Here is a 16,558-nt window from a genome sequence, read left to right on the forward strand (position 1 = left end):
CGCCCAGCAGCGGTATCTGTGGCCACTGTCTCAGGGACACACTGTCTTTTCCAGGTAGCAATAGTATTCTCAAGATTGGCCCACACTGTAGCCTGTCAGAGCTTCGATTCTGTCATAAATGAGTAATGCTCTGAGAGGGCGGGTGTGCTCAGACCCCGTTAGCTTATCCCACAGTCTGTCTGTGCACGTTTGGCCTCTGCGTATTTTAACACCGGTGAAGCACACTGCTCAGAACATTTGTGTGGGCACTAATTTGCTCTTTGTTCCTTGTTCTTTATATATTTATTTATTTTGATTTTTCCTTCCCTCTTCTCCCTATGTATTTATTTTTAATTAACAAAAAATGTATATATTGTATCGATGGGCGGATGTAGATTAATGGATGTAATCCTTAATTTTTGAGATATGACTATAGGTAAAATTACTATAAGCTTCTAGGGAACTGGCCAGATGGCTCCCTGTACAACCAGTTTCTGCCTGTGGTCTGCAAGCTCTGTTACCGATGTGCTCTCAGCCCATCATAGCGATCTCAGTGTGCACCTGGTGGTGTCTGGATTCACATTTCCCTGATGGCCACTGAAGTTGGCGATCTTTTCATGAACTGACAAGCCATTCATAAATCTTTAGAGGAGTTCGTTGGGCTGCCTCACACGTTCTAACTGGTTCTGCAGCAGCAGAACATCGGATGGTGTGAGTTTGCACATCAGGATTTAGAAGCCACTTTTTTACTTGAGACAGCTGGATAATTTGCAGAATGGCAGCTTCTACATAAATTCTTTGAAAGCAGTGCAGCCACCCAGCAGCAGGCACTTCAGGTGGCTTTGGGACTCACTCTAGAGTTGTACAGGTGTGGGAGTCTCCACAGTGTCTGTGTGTGTGTTATGTTTAGGAGACCTTTTGATTCTTGCCGTAAGATAGTAAGAATTTGTTGAGATTTGTTGTTACTTAATTTTGGAATTTTAAGGAACATGAAGCTGAGGAGTGTGTGAGTTACTCAGCGTTAGGGCAGGCAGAGTGATCCACACCTTATGTCTGTCCCGGCACTCGGGAAGTGGGAGGACCTATGAATTCAAGGCCTGCTTAGTCTAAATACTGAGCGCCAGACCAGCCTCAGACACATAATGAGCCTGTCTTACCTTTCTGTTTCTGTGTTAAAACACCATGACCAAAGGTAGCTTGAGGAAGAAAGGGTCTGTGGAGGCCGTGGATGGGTGCTGCTTACTGGCTTGCTCCTCCTGGCTTGCTCAGTCTGCTTTCTTATACAACTCAGGACTACTCACAGTGAGATGGGCCTCCTCTATCAATTATTAATCAAGAAAATGCCCTGCAGACTTGCCTGTGGGCCACTCTTACAGAAGCGCTTTCTCTGTTTCTAGCTTCTGTTAAGTTGGCAAAAAACCAACCAGGAAGATACCTTATGTAAAATAATAACTTGAAAAAAGAAAAGTGAGATAGTTACTGTTGGTTGCTCTTTCATGTCTCACTTGGTAGTCATCTGGAAATGCAGGTTTGTAACCAATGTGCCTCTGTTCTCAGACCCGTTACATCAGCTTCTGAAGGTCCGCAGAGCAAACCTTCAAAAAAGAGGGGGGCGTGGCTGGTAGACACTATCTGTGCCTGGGGCCTGCCGAGCCACTGAAAGACTCCATGTCATTGCAGAATCCTGAAGCCTGGCTCATATTTTGCCTGAGACATTTCTCATGAAGGAATTTTTCCCAAGAATAGATCTTGGGTTTGTATGGAAATTTAGTTGCAAAGATTTCATCAGTTATAACTGCAGAAAGATAAAGCAGCCTAAGAGATGGGAGAGCACCCCAGGCTAGACCACGCGTAGCCACAGACACCTCCTCTCTCTGTCGCTCTGGTTTCAGGGTTATGAAGACTGGCTTCGACACAAGGCAGACAACGCCATGAACCAGTGCCCCGTGCACTTCATTCAGCACGGCAAGCTGGTCCGGAAGCAGAGCCGGAAGCTGAGAGTAAGTGGACCGCCCACAGCTGCCTGGCTTACCAATGTTTTTCACAATCATCGTTAAAGTAACTTTTCAAAGCAGGCTTGACCATTAATGCTTCTGTTGCTGGGTAGCTGCACTGCCCGGTCTCATTTGGTTGAAAGTTGGAACGGTTTAAGTCCTTGGAGCAGCTTGCCTTCTTGCCTGCACTGACCACTTGAAAGCACCTGTGTATGCGACAGAGTGGGGCTTTGAAAGCTTGTCTCTGGGTCACACCCCAGCCCTGACTATCATCACCTGCCTGTAAACTTGGACTCATTCTTTTCCTGTCTCTCTTCCCCCTGGTACCTCTCCATGCCAAGCCTCATCCCAGCCCACCTCCCTCCCTCGTAGGCAGCTCTATTATCTTTCCTGACTGCTCTCCTGATAACAGCCTGTTAGTCAGCGAGGACGGCCAGCCCTGGAATAGGACAAATCTCACTTAACCCAGCCTGACACCAGCTACTCAAGGGCAGGAGGTGTCTCAAGATGTGGCCACGGTACCCAGCCACACACACACCACGTCCAAGAATCACAGACATATATGTGTGTTTGCTGGCCCCAATCCATGTATTAATCTCTTGATACATGCCTGTATAAATGTTGGTTTTAAGCATTTTTGAAATGTCATCTCATGTGTCACTGCTTCCAAGAGAGCCTTCCCTCCTGGGATGTGAGCGTGGGATGTTCTCTTAGAGCCAGGACTCAGAAGGCTCGGGCTCAGCGCAAATGGGGCTAACCCAGGAGAAGGCTGCCCGGCACCACATCCACATTAATGTACGCAGGTCTTGGCCTAAGTGCAGTTTCTGTAACAGTGGGCTTTCCTCTGCAGTCTCTCGTGCCTGAAGGTAGCCATCACTTCTTTTTAAAAGCAGACCTAAATGGTGTGTGTTGCAGGAGAGTGCATCTGTAATGCAGTAGCTCCTGTGGAGATGCGCCAGCTCAGTATCTGGTACCCAGGGTTTAGAACTGAATAGCAATATGCTGCCTTCATGGCAGGAGCAGGGAGAACCAAGCTCTCCTGTGGTCTCCACTGCAGCTCGTAAACCAGATGCCTCTTTCTTAGAAAGTACAAGAGGCTCCTAGGATAGAGCTCTGCCCTTCGTTTTCCTCTAGTCATTATGTTGGATCCTGTGTTGTAAGCTGTAGGGGAGACCTTCTTGGTATTTTCCAGGCTGTCTGGCTCTGGGATTCCTCACTCCAGGAAGGGTGTGTCCTCTTGAGAGGAGTCTCTTCATCCAGGCCAGCCCCCTGCTCTCATCTGCATCCACACGGGCCTCTATGCCGCAGGCCTCTGCACAGCGCATGGTGGGCCTCTGTAGTGCCTTCTTGCTCCTGCCCAGAGCCCTCGACGTGTGTTCTGAGCGCACCTACTCATACCCCAGAAGACACATGCCTACCTCCAGCCTCTGCCACAAAGCTGCCGTGAGCTTTTGTGTGAAGCTAAATTTTGTTTATTTTGATATAAAAACTCAGCTGGTGGTTGAATTGTGAAGCCCTATGAGGTTCAGGGGAGACAACCAAACCTAGACTCTCAGAACTCGCTGTAAGCGTGCGTGCCCGTGTTATGTGTCTAACTCTGAGTTGTGGGGTGGTGGGCTTGAGATGCTCTGGCCCTATATAGGGGACAGCAAGGCTGTCAAGCGCCAGTGAGGTCCTACAGCCACTGCAGGCCGCCCTGTGTGATACGGTCTTCATGATTGACAAAGGGCTCCCAGCTGTCACAGAGATGCCCGCATTGCTGAAGAAATAAGGCACAGATGCAAAGCTGGGTGACTGCGGCTCCCATACAGTCACATACAGGCTAACCTGTAGTTGAGCCATCTGTCCTGATGGCCTGATCCTGGCAGCTCAGCAATGGGGGCGCCGAGAACTCAGGGGGCTTGGAAAACTCCAGTCTGAATGGAGGCCCACCAATGGCTACTTCACTCTCATCCACTTTAACCAAACATGAGCTCATCCTTCTTGGTCTGAAGTAGTGAAGATCTTGTTAGAAAGATTTGTCTGTGTTTTCACGGCAGCACATTCTTTCCTGCTGTGCCCTGCAGCTGCCCTGGTCTGCAGTGGCTCAACGGAGCTCAGAGAAGCCTTGTTGCAGAAGAAAGCCTCCATGTGGGTCAGCGTCCTAAGGCACTGTGGCAGTGTGTTAGCACAGTCTGCATGTAGCAGGAGAGTGAGTTCCAGCTGCCACACAAAGGTGGCCTCTCAGTGACTGTTCTCTCTGTGTCCGTAGGTTGGGGACATTGTCATGGTGAAGGAAGATGAGACCTTTCCCTGTGACCTGATCTTTCTCTCCAGCAACCGGGCCGATGGGACGTGCCATGTCACCACAGCCAGCTTGGATGGAGAGTCGAGCCATAAAGTAACGTGCCTGGGTTTGGGGTGCAGCTCACGGTCTTAGCCAGATTGGCCTTTGGCAACACATCTGACATCCTGGGTGTAGACTGGGTGTGGCACTTCTGTGGTCTCTAGCCTTTCCTCTTTTGCTCTCTCCTGTTTCCATCTCTCTTCTTTCCTCCTTTAATGTTTGTGACCATCGCCCTCTGAGGTGGGCAGACACACCTGTTGTCACCCAGTGAAAGACGTAAGGAGATTATTACATTTTTGTTTTGGTTTTTCAAGATAGGGTTTCTCTGTAACAGCCTTGGCTGTCTACTTTTCAAGACAGGTTTTCTCTGTATAGCTCCTGACCAGCCCTTGGCCCATGTCTCCCCTCCCCCCTCTCCCCTCTCCTCTAATCTCCTTCCTGGATAAAGGAGATACAGGCCCATGTTTACTTAACTATGGTCCCCACAGGTGCTCGCTAGGCCATGTGGTTCTGGACAGCAGCACAGTGCCAGCTGGTGTCTGCTTAGAAATGCAGTTCTTGGTTCGCACTGACATCTGAAAGATGGCTTAACAGCAATGGCCTAGCAGCCTTCGGGGGTGATGCACACTTAGTTCAGATTTGAGGGACCTTCTGGTCTGAACAGCTGAACAGCTGCACAGAGCAGTGACAGGAGGACATTTGGCTGCAGGATTTGGAAAATAAGACCAACTGATGCTTTTGGCATCGCCTAAAAGAGGAGGAACACAACAGTGCTTAATAAGTCTTAACCAGGTCAGGTACACCAAATATCAGGTTTAAGGAAGTCCCTGGCTTGCCCTTTGTCTTGCTGGCAAAGGATGCTGGGTAAGCACAGAGAGTCAGGACTCCTATTACCCAAAAGCAGAGCAATAGCACGGTCTCATCTTTCCATGACCGTTTGCACCCAGACTCACAGTAGGGCTTACAGGATGTGCATGGAGAGCAAATTCTGGGGTGGGTTCTAGAAGCCAGGTGGGGTGAGGTTTGGGGTGTAGCTCATGTTCCTCTCTTCTGCAGACTCACTACGCAGTGCAGGACACCAAGGGCTTCCACACAGAGGAGGATGTGGACGGGTTGCATGCCACCATCGAGTGTGAACAGCCGCAGCCTGACCTCTACAAGTAAGCTGAGCACACTGACCAGGGAAGACTGGGGCACTGCTGAAACGGTGCGCCACACAGACCTGTGGCTTCCCCACGAGGAAGTGATTTCTGTCCGTGGGTTAATAAATGTCATGTAAGCCGCGGGTGAACAAGCACGGAAAGGAAGATGAGAAGGAAGGAAGAGCTGAGTGGCCCACCCACCACCCGCCATGCTGCAGGGCAGGGTGAGCCAGCTGTGCTGCAGACCGGAGGCCCCACTGGTGCTGTCAGTAATGAAGTGACCTTTTCTGTTGCCAGGTTTGTGGGGCGCATTAATGTTTACAACGACCTGAACGACCCTGTGGTGAGGTGAGTCTCCTTGGCAACTGAGGCCTTTGTTCTTTGATGATTTCAAAGGCAGGGCCTTGCCTCACAAGCAAGTTCCACTGTGCCGTGTTGACTCTGGGGTTTTGTCTGTGCGTGTCAGTGTAGTGAGGATTCTGGGACCTTCACCCACAGCACTGCCAGTGGGTAGCTTCTCCAGCAGACTCAGGTCAGAAACCCGTGGGATGATTCTTAATGAGATCAGGGCCCAAACCAGCTGTGAGAGCTGCCTTCATGTGCTGTGAAATCAGAAGTTTCCAGTACAAAGGCCTGTCTGAGATAGCCTTCCTGTGGCTGTTAACTGGGTTGAGATGCTCAGGATTGTGTCCAGGCCCAACTAGGATGAGAGGACCTGGTACCGTGTGTGTGTGTGTGTGTGTGTGTGTGTGTGTGTGTGTGTGTGCGCGTGCGTGCGTGCTCGCGCGCGCGCTGGTGAGCCTCCAGCACCACCACTGCCACAGTCAGGGCATGCATCTAAGAGAGAGCAGCCATCAGGGTGCTGGTGAGGCTGAGAACCAGCCTGGTACTGGCCCTGGGAAGCACCTCACACGTTCCCAGCTGAGCACCACCTGCTGCCATGCACCTCCTGTGCTCCACTAGAGAGCTGCCTCCTCAGGCTGCTAGATCTGCCGTGTGTGATGAGCAAGTGTTTGGGTTTGTTGCTTAGGAAACGGGCTTTCGGGAGGTTGTGAAGTTGGTCTTTTCTTGCAATTTAAGCAGTTTCCAAAATATTGATATCCTGGTATTATTGTGCGATAAAGGAGACATTTTCCTGGAAGCAGAGGCACACTTCTTAGGGGAGAAGTACCACAGGATAAATAGTCGCTGGAGCATGTACATTTGGCTTGTCTCCCATGGGATTCAGGAGACCGCTACTTTAAGGGCTCAGTCTGTTACTTCTTAGCATGTGTTTTTAGTGGTTAGGTTGTTTGCTTATGTTACTTATTTTTGGGATCTTGTCTTGGGTTAGCTAGGAAGGCCCTGAACACCTGGTCCTCCAGCCGCAGCCTCCTGAGTGCTGGCCGCGTCTGGTGCTCCCATTCCAGGTCTTACCTTGCTTTTGTGTAATTGTCCACCAGCAGGTTAGCAGGGTGGTAACTTGTACAGGACACTACTCAGTTTCCAAAGAAGAGTTCCTCACTGCTTTGGAGACTAGACAGTGTGGGGAGATGCTTTATTTTGGGTGAAGGAGTAAATGAAGTGTGTTCTCATTGCTGTCAGTGAAGCCAAGGGAGCGTGTGCTTTGGACCCTGAGCTCACACTGAGGTGGAGCTATAGCCCGAAGCTGGGGACCATGATCCTAATGCTCTTTATATGCTTAGCCTCTCAACACCAAGACTGTTCAGTGTATAATTTAGGTTATTAAGATGTTTATAAATATTAGAAGTATTCTAATGTTTGCTTTTATCGGTCCTTCAAGCAAATTCCCAGTCTACTCAATTATATCTCTTCTTCCATCTGTCCACACTAGAAGCAAAGCATTTTGTCAAGTAAGTTATTTTTAGAGTCTCAGAGACCCATTTAAGGTGAGGCCATTTGTTCTCATTAACGCTTGTGACATGAATTATTGTAAGCAAGTTGCTAACAGAAGCTGACAGCACAGTACAGCCGGGGGAGCTGTGTTGTCAGTGGCTGTCAGACCGAAGGAGCCGCCAGTTGCCTGCTGACAGCCTTGTGGGGTGCCTGAGCAGCTCGAAGCCTTCCTCCCCGGCCTCCTGTAGGGTGCAATCTGAACTGTGTTAGCCAGGCACACTGGCCTTGTGAGCGCTCTCATCCATCCCAGAGGGCAGATACGTAAGCATGTAAGTTAAAGGCAGACAGGCTTCCCTCTGACACACAGCGGGTCACTGGGATATGCGAGCGGTAGTGGAATTTGCACAGTTAGTTCTGCTTCTTTGAATTCTCCCTCACTGCTTGGAAGGGAGGCTTACAGCCAGCCACTTCCTACAAATGATCTCTGCATGCAGAACTCCCACTACTGAGGCCCAGAGCCCCAGCCTCACTTCACCCTCGAAAATGTGAAAGTAGGAGTCTCTGCGTCCTGACACAGGAGGGAAGCAGCCGAAGTGTGAGTGGGAATGACTGAACGTTAGCCTTCTCCGACCATTCTGAGGTCCTCTAGCAAGCCCTCACATGGGAGGTGTGTTGGGAGAGGGTTGCTGGCCCTGCCTTCCTGTCTCTTTTGTAGTAGGCCTAGGTGGCATTTCTGATATCCCTAGGTGTTGCAGCTGGCTCAGATAGGGATCCCATCTGAGGACTCTCCCTGTGGCCCCTGGAGGAAATGTCACTGAAACATGCAAGCACCTGGTTATTCAAGGATGCAGTGTTCTACTGCCTTGAGGCCTCTCAGATGCCACTGTGAAGGTCCAGGGCATATGAGTGGCAGGCCAGGAAAACAGAGGACTAGATATAGTCCAGCAGGCAGTGTCCCCACCTCAGGGACGCCCAGGGCTTGTGCAGATGGACTTGGGTGATCTCAGTATGAGCAGACGCATGTACGCCGCTTGCTCTTAGACGATTGACTTGGTTTTCAGCCGGGTGTCCACTGCTCTGGTCTCCTTATCTTCCAGGCCATTAGGATCAGAAAACCTGCTTCTCAGAGGAGCCACACTCAAAAACACCGAGAAGATCTTTGGTAAGTATTTTAATTCGCAAACCACTAGTAATCATTTCTAAAATCAGGGACATACTAAGCAAGCAAAACTCTTCCTCAGCACCCCCAGAAGCCACCAGATGCCTTAACCCGAGACTTGAGGTAGAGGGTGACTTTTGCTAAGAGATAAGTGTTGTATAACCCGAACCCACAGAGCCATGACAGTGAAGGCTACAGCTTGCTTATTGAGGACCGTAGTTCACGACTCAGGAACATGATGCTGTAGCCAGGAAGATGCTCCAAAGCACCTCAATGCAGGGACTTCTCTAAGTCTGCACATCACTCTCCGTACCTCTCATCAACAGTGTCCTGTTTAACTATATGGAAAAAAAAACTTTTTTTTTCTGAAATAACTTTTATGATAACACACTGTGCCCTGCTGCCAGATTACCCAGTATTTGGCGCTAAAGAATATAAGTGCAGATTAGCTCCTGTGCAGGAAAAGCCCTAACATGAAGAATCCAGCCACATGGGTCAGGAAGCTTGCCTGCTGGTTAAACATCACAGATTCTTCTGCTTCCAGGTGTGGCTATCTACACAGGCATGGAGACCAAGATGGCCCTCAACTATCAGTCCAAGTCCCAGAAGAGGTCTGCTGTGGAAAAGTAAGGCTACTCCCCTGCTGCTCCTTTCCAGCCATCACTGGCTCTGTAGATGCCGCAGTGTCCTCAGGGCCCACAGTGTCCTCAGAGGCCCACTCCACCAGGGACTGGGGCTACTGACTGCAGAGCCCATTACTCTAGGGACTTGCTTGTCTCCCTCCTGGTAAGATAAACAGCCGCACCCTCCTGTCCGCTAACACGCCGCAGTAAGTCATTTCCCAGCATCCTAGTTCCCTGATGACAGATGCCTGTATCCCCACACACTGATCCAGGCAAGCCTCAGAATGTGGGTAACACTCAGCCTCTTTAACCAGGGCACTTGATGGGAACCAGGTGTGTTCTGATGTGGATTTACTGAGATCACTGTGACAACTGTCGGGACGGTGGTTAGACTTACGAGAAAGTGGACTCTGAGGTTTTGTCATCTCTGTCCCTTGTCAGAGCTGTCCTGCTTGCTGTTGCAGAGTGAAGCGCCAGGAGCTAGTTAGTCACCACGTGCAGGGTGCTGGCAGGTGACCCTAGGAGGCTGTCCCTGGGCTTCTCTGCACTGTGTGAAGTGTGAGAACGGGGAAGGGCTTTTCATCAGTCAGAGTGCTCTGCTTGCAGAAGTCTGTGTGCGATGTGTGGGCTTCAGAAGCAGACCGTGAAAACGGAACCTCTCCCCAGGTCTGCCCTGCCCTGACTCCACATAGGCATTTCCAGCCTCGGGCACTTCTCTGGGTACTGGCTTTCCTCTCACTCGAGAGGGATAGTCACTAAGTTGTAAGGTCCTTTGGTGGTGCCTGATGGTGGACGAAGCCAGCTCTGGCCGCTCCTGTTCTGTAGCAGCAGAGTTCCCATGGTTCAGAGCGGCTCATCAGCCACGTGGGAGCACACAGCTTTCCCTCCCTCCCCGTGGCTCTGTTCCAGCATCCCGAGCATTGGCAGAAGTGGCCTGTGAGCTAGCTGAAGCTTCGTCTCACTGGGTCAGACTGGACGCTGCCTTCTAGGGCATTGCTGAGTGTCCTGTGCTGTCCCTTCGTGGTGAGGAAGCAGAGTGGCCTCTGAAGGCTGGAATCTCTCTGTCTAGGTCCATGAACGCGTTCCTGATCGTGTACCTCTGCATCCTGGTGAGCAAGGCCCTGATCAACACGGTGCTGAAGTACGTGTGGCAGAGTGACCCCTTCCGAGATGAGCCATGGTACAACCAGAAGACTGAGTCGGAGCGCCAGAGAAATCTGGTATGGACGCACATCCTGTCTGTGGGAGGGAGGTGACTCTTAGGTGTCAGGAAACTAGAGAGGTGAACTTGCTTCAGGCAGGAAGGAGCCTTGCCAGAGCTTAGGACAAGTGTCCTCACTGGCCCTTGGTGTGGGTAGGTGTGAGCTGCCTGCTGTCCTTGGGGACTAGGAGGTACATGTGTGGAAAGTATTCCTTCCCACAGGAAGTGTATAAGGACCAAAATCATGTTGATGCCTCCAAAACTCAGCATACCACCATTGAGATAAATACGCTTTTTGTGGTAACTAAGCGAGCACAGGCTCTGACCTCAGAGCAGGGGCATCTGCAAGCATAGGCCTGTGTACACTGAGGGCACATCAGAACCGTGTGCACATGTAGCTGTCGTGTGCAAGCAGAGACCCCCATGAGGCTGTGCTCCAACTGTCTGACTGCCTGTCCTTGATAGCTTAAAGGACAGGAATAAAGTATGCAGAACAGTCATTCTGAGCTGAGTGTGGCGGTGTATTCTCATAATCCCATAGCAAGGCTGAGACGAGGGACCATGAGTTTGAAGTCAAAGTCACTATATTGCCAGATCCCATGTCTTCATAAGCTGGGCGATTGTTAGTGACAGGGGGACATCAGGAATACTCAAGGGCGGCATTCCCATTGGGCCCTACTTAGCGTGGCGTCTGCTCATCCCTGACGGCGTGGCTAGTGTGAGCGCCCGTGCTTGTCCCTCCCCACCCCTCCACCGGCCATGCAGCCCTTCCTCACGCAGACGGCGCTGTCAGTTCCTCAGGGCCTTCACTGACTTCCTAGCCTTCATGGTCCTCTTCAATTACATCATCCCGGTGTCCATGTACGTCACAGTGGAGATGCAGAAGTTCCTTGGCTCCTACTTCATCACGTGGGATGAAGACATGTTCGATGAGGAGATGGGCGAAGGGCCTCTGGTCAACACATCTGACCTAAACGAGGAGTTGGGACAGGTCAGTATCTCCCAGAGGCCACTCGAGCTCCCAGCCCCGTGTCCATCTGCTGTGTCCTAGTGGTCTGGGCATCTCTTTGATAACAGGAACTTGGCCCAGATCATGCACCCTTTGTGTGCTGATGCTGCAGTGGGTGAAGGTCAGAAGTACGGCAGCAGTGGAAAGGCAGTGACAGTTTACTCTGGGACTCCCCCCCCCCATGTGTATATTTTTTAACTTGGTTTACATAAAAGCAGTCAATGCAGGGTTCTTTTCTTTATAATGTGGAAAATTGGTTGCTTTAGGTCATTGAGGTAAGCTCAAACCCCTGGAGTTTCCTACTCCTTCTGGGCCTAACAGTTGAGCGAGGGTGGAGCCTGGTGAGGCCACTGTCCCTGCACTTGCTGCTTTCAGGCTTTACCTTCTTCTTATATATATGACCTTTAAACTCACAGCAAGCTGGATGAGCAAACAGAGCCCTGGGACAGCGCTGTGGGGTGCAGTACTGCAGAGTTAAAGGATGCACACTCTGCAGAACCATGTAGTTCCCTTAGCTCAGGGTGGGGTTGTTATGGTCCAAAGAAGGGGTGGGTAGCAGAGATCTTCGAGTGAGGTCACAGGTGTGAGGCGACAATCACAACATGGGAGCAGCCATCCAGGGACCTCACCTTGTGAGGACAGGGCTGATATGCATCCACATCTGCTGCCTGAAGACCTCAGTGTTGCTGCACAGAAGGGCTACTCTTGCCATCACACCAGCCTGCACGGGAAGGGACATTTGGCAAATGGCAGTTTTTAAAATAAATAAGCCCTGTTGAACTAAACATTGCAGCAGGCCCTGTGGTTGCCTAGCAACACCATATAAACAGCCTGTAGACTGACAGGCACATGTCCCCCACCTGCCTTGGAAAGCTTTGGTTACTGAAGAGGACACTGCATGTCAAGGCTCCAACTTTCTGATGCATTCCTCTAGGATGTCTCAGGCACCACCTCTTGTGTGATGCATGCGGTCTGTTCGAGGACTTTAGAAATCAGTCAGGAAGTATTGTAAGAGGAATGTCAAGGGCTGCTCTGGGGCAGGACGTCCCTCCCAACCTAGAGTTCATCACAGATTTTGACTCTGTCTTGTCCTGAGCAAGGCAGGCTGCAGCCTGTGTTCTGTGACCTGGGCCACTGAGGTCAGGACCAGCTGGTGAATACACAAAGCAATGGCTGCCCCAGAATGTGGGCGAGCACGCCTCTCCATTTACACGGCCAGGCAAGGTGGCAGTTCTGTCAAACTGCCCACCACCAGCCAGTGTCCGTGTCTGAAGCAGAAATGACTGCCTTCCAGGTTGACCTCATGCAGGTGCTTCATACCTTTTCCTGTGTGGCCCTCCCGTCCCTTTGACGTCAGCACTCATGTCCATGTTATGTGGAGGAGGAGCTGAGGCTTGAAAGGCTTCCCAGCCACCTGAGGAGTCAGGCGTGGAGTCACGTGTCACCTCTGATGGTAGTCCCTGCCTGTGGCATGTGCTATAGGTTGTGGAGTGGGCAGCCTGTGTCTAGTAGGGCAGGTGATGCCTTTTGCAGTTCTTTGATGGGCACAGATGCAAAACCCCTGGACAAACTAGCAACAGCGCAAGTGTGATCACATGACAGGATCCAGTGAGGCTTCTCCCTGGCATGCCAGGATGGGTTGGCACCTGCAGCTCAGTGACAGTGCCCACACCACACTGCAGGAGAGTATGCCCCCGATGATCACTCGCAGATGCCGAGAGGGCATGGACAACGTTTCTTGGCAAGTCGGGTAGAAGGCATATCCTGTCACAGCACAAACCACATGTAACAGTCCATAGCAAGTGTCACAGCCTGTGCAGAAATGCTGGGCTGCTTCACATCCACAGCAGCTGAGGGCTCCTGCTCTTCCTCAGCTGCTCAATACGGAGCTGCAAGCAAGGGAGGAGGGAGACTACTCTGTCTCATATCTGTCACCAGTGTGAGGATGGGGGTGCCATGAGTACCCACACATAATACTGGATCTGTCTGGGCAGACTCTCAGAATAGGCTTGGCTAAGATGTGTCACCTGCCTAAATGTGACTTAACCTGCGTGTGTGGTACCCTCAGGTGGAGTACATCTTTACAGACAAGACGGGCACCCTTACAGAGAACAATATGGCCTTCAAGGAGTGCTGCATCGAGGGCCACGTCTACGTACCTCATGTCATCTGCAATGGGCAGGTCCTTCCCGACTCGTCCGGCATTGACATGATCGATTCTTCCCCGGGTGTCAGTGGAAGGGTAGGTCGTAGCTCCCCGGGTGTCAGTGGAAGGGTAGGTCATAGCTCCCCAGGTGTCAGTGGATGGGTAGGTCGTAGCTCCCCGGGTGTCAGTGGAAGGGTAGGTCATAGCTCCCCGGGTGTCAGTGGAAGGGTAGGTCGTAGCTCCCCGGGTGTCAGTGGAAGGGTAGGTCGTAGCTCCCCGGGTGTCAGTGGAAGGGTAGGTCGTAGCTCCCCGGGTGTCAGTGGAAGGGTAGGTCGTAGCTCCCCGGGTGTCAGTGGAAGGGTAGGTCGTAGCTCCCCGGGTGTCAGTGGAAGGGTAGGTCGTAGCTCCCCGGGTGTCAGTGGAAGGGTAGGTCGTAGCTCCCCGGGTGTCAGTGGAAGTGTAGGTCGTAGCTCCCCGGGTGTCAGTGGAAGGGTAGGTCGTAGCTCCTCGGGGCGGAGGGTGCATCTGCACAAGATCAGGCATGCAAGTTGGAGGGCATGTTCACTCAGAATCCACTGTGGTGCCGTATCCCCTTCCAAGGCGCAGGAGGTCCTGACAGAGATTCCTTTGCTAGAATTGACCTGGAACACAAAAGCAAAAGTGGGAGTGCAAGTGGGCCAAGCAATATGCTAAGTGTAATGTGAATATGCAGTTTGTATGTACAAAGCTGCATGTGCAAACAAATGTGCCCACATGCACACACACTAAGACACATACGCATAGGTATTTACATGCATAGAGATTCGTATGCTACACTTGTGCTAACGTGCACACACACATGCACACGGGTTGTGGCCTCGGGTCTTCGTATCTTGGTCAGGGTTTAAATCCCAGCAGCATTTGTATGGAGACTAAGATGTTTCATGCATGACCACAAAAGCTGAAGCTTCCACTGAGAGCCAGTCGTGGCCTGTTGGTGATGAATGAGCTGTTCACAGTCAGGTCACTCACTCCTTCAGTGTGAGCTCCCAGCCCAGCCGAGACCTGCCGTAGCAGCGTCACACCCTCCTGTTCTCACCCAACTCCCAGCAACCGCATTGGTTGTCAGGGAAGCCTACCATTGGCCACTATGCTGCCCAGCTACTGAGGACCTCCGACTCTTCAAACTCTGACTACAGGGTGCAGCCAGCCCTGAGGAAGCCGAGCCGATCTGGGGCAGCCTGCTATGACCTCATGCACATTAATTCAACTGCAGCATGGGGCCCCTAGCTCCTTCTTTCAGTACCATGTTAGGATTGAGCATCCGGCTGTAGGCACACAGCGGGGCTAAGTCATGCAGAGTGCAGCGTCCTTTGCTGGTAGCCGGCCACCATGGCCTCGTGGGTACTGTGGCCAGGAGCAGGCGAGGGGGGTACTCAGGAATGAGTGTGCCGACTGCATAGGTGACCCCTTTCCCCACCACAACATGGCCGTTCCTGAGTGCACTTGTAGCCAGGCCCTGCTTGTTCCTAGGAATGTCACTATGTAAAACCCCTTCTTTCAGTCTTTACTACCTGTTACTACTCACATGAGTTGCCATGGCAACCCTGGAGCCGGAAGGAGTGGCCTGTGCTGCTTTGTAACTACTGGGACAAGCTAATAACTGTTCATCCCCGGGAGGCCTGGGCTCTGCTCTGTGGGCCTGTCCGCTCTGCCATCTTGCTCACATTCTTCCCCTGTCTCCACAGGAGCGGGAGGAGCTGTTCTTCAGAGCGATCTGCCTGTGCCACACTGTCCAGGTGAAGGATGACGCTTACGGGGATGACGTAGATGGTCCCCAGAAATCTCCAGACTCAAAGTCCTGCGTGTACATCTCGTCCTCACCTGATGAGGTCGCGCTGGTTGAAGGTGTTCAGAGGTGAGTCGGGCTGCTGGGCCTAGGGTTCAGAGAGTGTTGGGGTAACCAGTCTGCAACCCAGCACTGCTGGGCCTAGGGCTCAAGAGTGTTGGGGTAACCGGTGTGCAACCCAACACGTCAGTTGTTCTTGCACACTTTGTGCAGGTGGCTCTCCTTGTTGTGTTTTCTGTGCTTGCGGCCATCTAGACAGAGCCTTCACTAGGCACCTCAACACGCGCGCGCACACCCGTACACAAACACATACACATGTGTGTACACGCGCGCACACACTGCTTTTGAGGCTAGGTTTGGAAGCATTTATAGTAGTGCTGCTCAGCCTGTGAGCCTTGACTCCCCGGGGGTTGCATATCAGACACCCACATTACGATTCATACAGTAGCGGAGTTACAGTTATGAAGTAGCAACAAGAGTAGCGTCAGGGCTGGGGTCAGCACAGCGTGAAGAGCTGTGTTAAAGGGCTGCAGCGTCAGGAGGGCTGCTGGCTTGTACGGTAAAGCTCTGCCTGCTGCACTTAGTAGAAGTCAGGTCAGGCTGCCCCCCTGTCCCTATAGCTGTTCTCTTCACAGGTGTCTTTCTCTCAGCTGATGCCAGCTCCCACACTCCCAGCACCTGCCTGCTCTGGCAGCTGGTGCTGGGTTGGGTGGCGTATTCTGTCTCATCTTTTTGTTAGGTGGCTCGAGACCAGGCCCTCTTCACTGTCCTGGCAGGTGCCCATGGCCGGAGGTGTTAGTCTTTGCAGCAGAGGGAGGGTGGGGCAGCGTCACCTCAAGTAGCCACCGTGGGCCCATGTCCTGTCAGATAGCTAGGTTGACCAAGGGCAGACTGTCTTGGCTGCATAATTTATAAAACAGAAATAAAGCAAACCCAGAATGTATTTCTCACAGTTGGAGGCTGGGTGGCAGGGTAAAGGCACCAGCATCTCAGAGGGTTCCTTGCTGTGCCCCAAAATGGTGGCAACATGGAGAAAGGATGAGGGAGCAGAATTACTGTGCATGAGGCACTCTCTCCTGCAGTGGCCACGTTAACCACGGGGGGCTATGTCCTCCTGGCCTGTCACACTTGACACTTGCAGGGGGGTTCAGTATCTAACCCGGGGACTATGTTCACACTGTGGTGCATAGCCTCTGAGAGGTCTTTCTACTGAAGTCCACTGATCAGTTAGTGTAATGTGGTTAGAAGCAAGGCATGCAGTCCAGACACCTGCTGCTGACCCCAAGCCACCAACACCACAGAGAGCACCTGTTCA

General features: G+C 51.8%; 1 protein-coding gene across 5 annotated transcripts in view; it reads left to right on the forward strand.

Moving 5' to 3' along the window:
• ATP11A (ATPase phospholipid transporting 11A) overlaps positions 1-16,558 on the forward strand; it is a 110,543-nt gene that overhangs the window by 59,038 nt on the left and 34,947 nt on the right. For all 5 annotated transcript variants that reach the window (XM_084759500.1, XM_084759501.1, XM_084759504.1 and 2 more), the window contains exons 5-14: positions 1,872-1,979; positions 4,225-4,353; positions 5,356-5,459; positions 5,739-5,789; positions 8,375-8,439; positions 8,981-9,062; positions 10,129-10,279; positions 11,054-11,251; positions 13,338-13,511; positions 15,143-15,312. In XM_084759500.1, coding sequence (XP_084615626.1) covers positions 1,872-1,979; positions 4,225-4,353; positions 5,356-5,459; positions 5,739-5,789; positions 8,375-8,439; positions 8,981-9,062; positions 10,129-10,279; positions 11,054-11,251; positions 13,338-13,511; positions 15,143-15,312 — 1,232 coding nt within the window. The remainder of the gene's footprint in view (positions 1-1,871; positions 1,980-4,224; positions 4,354-5,355; positions 5,460-5,738; positions 5,790-8,374; positions 8,440-8,980; positions 9,063-10,128; positions 10,280-11,053; positions 11,252-13,337; positions 13,512-15,142; positions 15,313-16,558) is intronic.

The sequence above is a fragment of the Acomys minous genome (genome assembly GCF_964271855.1).
Source record: "Acomys minous genome assembly, chromosome: 15".
NCBI classification, from domain to species: domain Eukaryota; kingdom Metazoa; phylum Chordata; class Mammalia; order Rodentia; family Muridae; genus Acomys; species Acomys minous.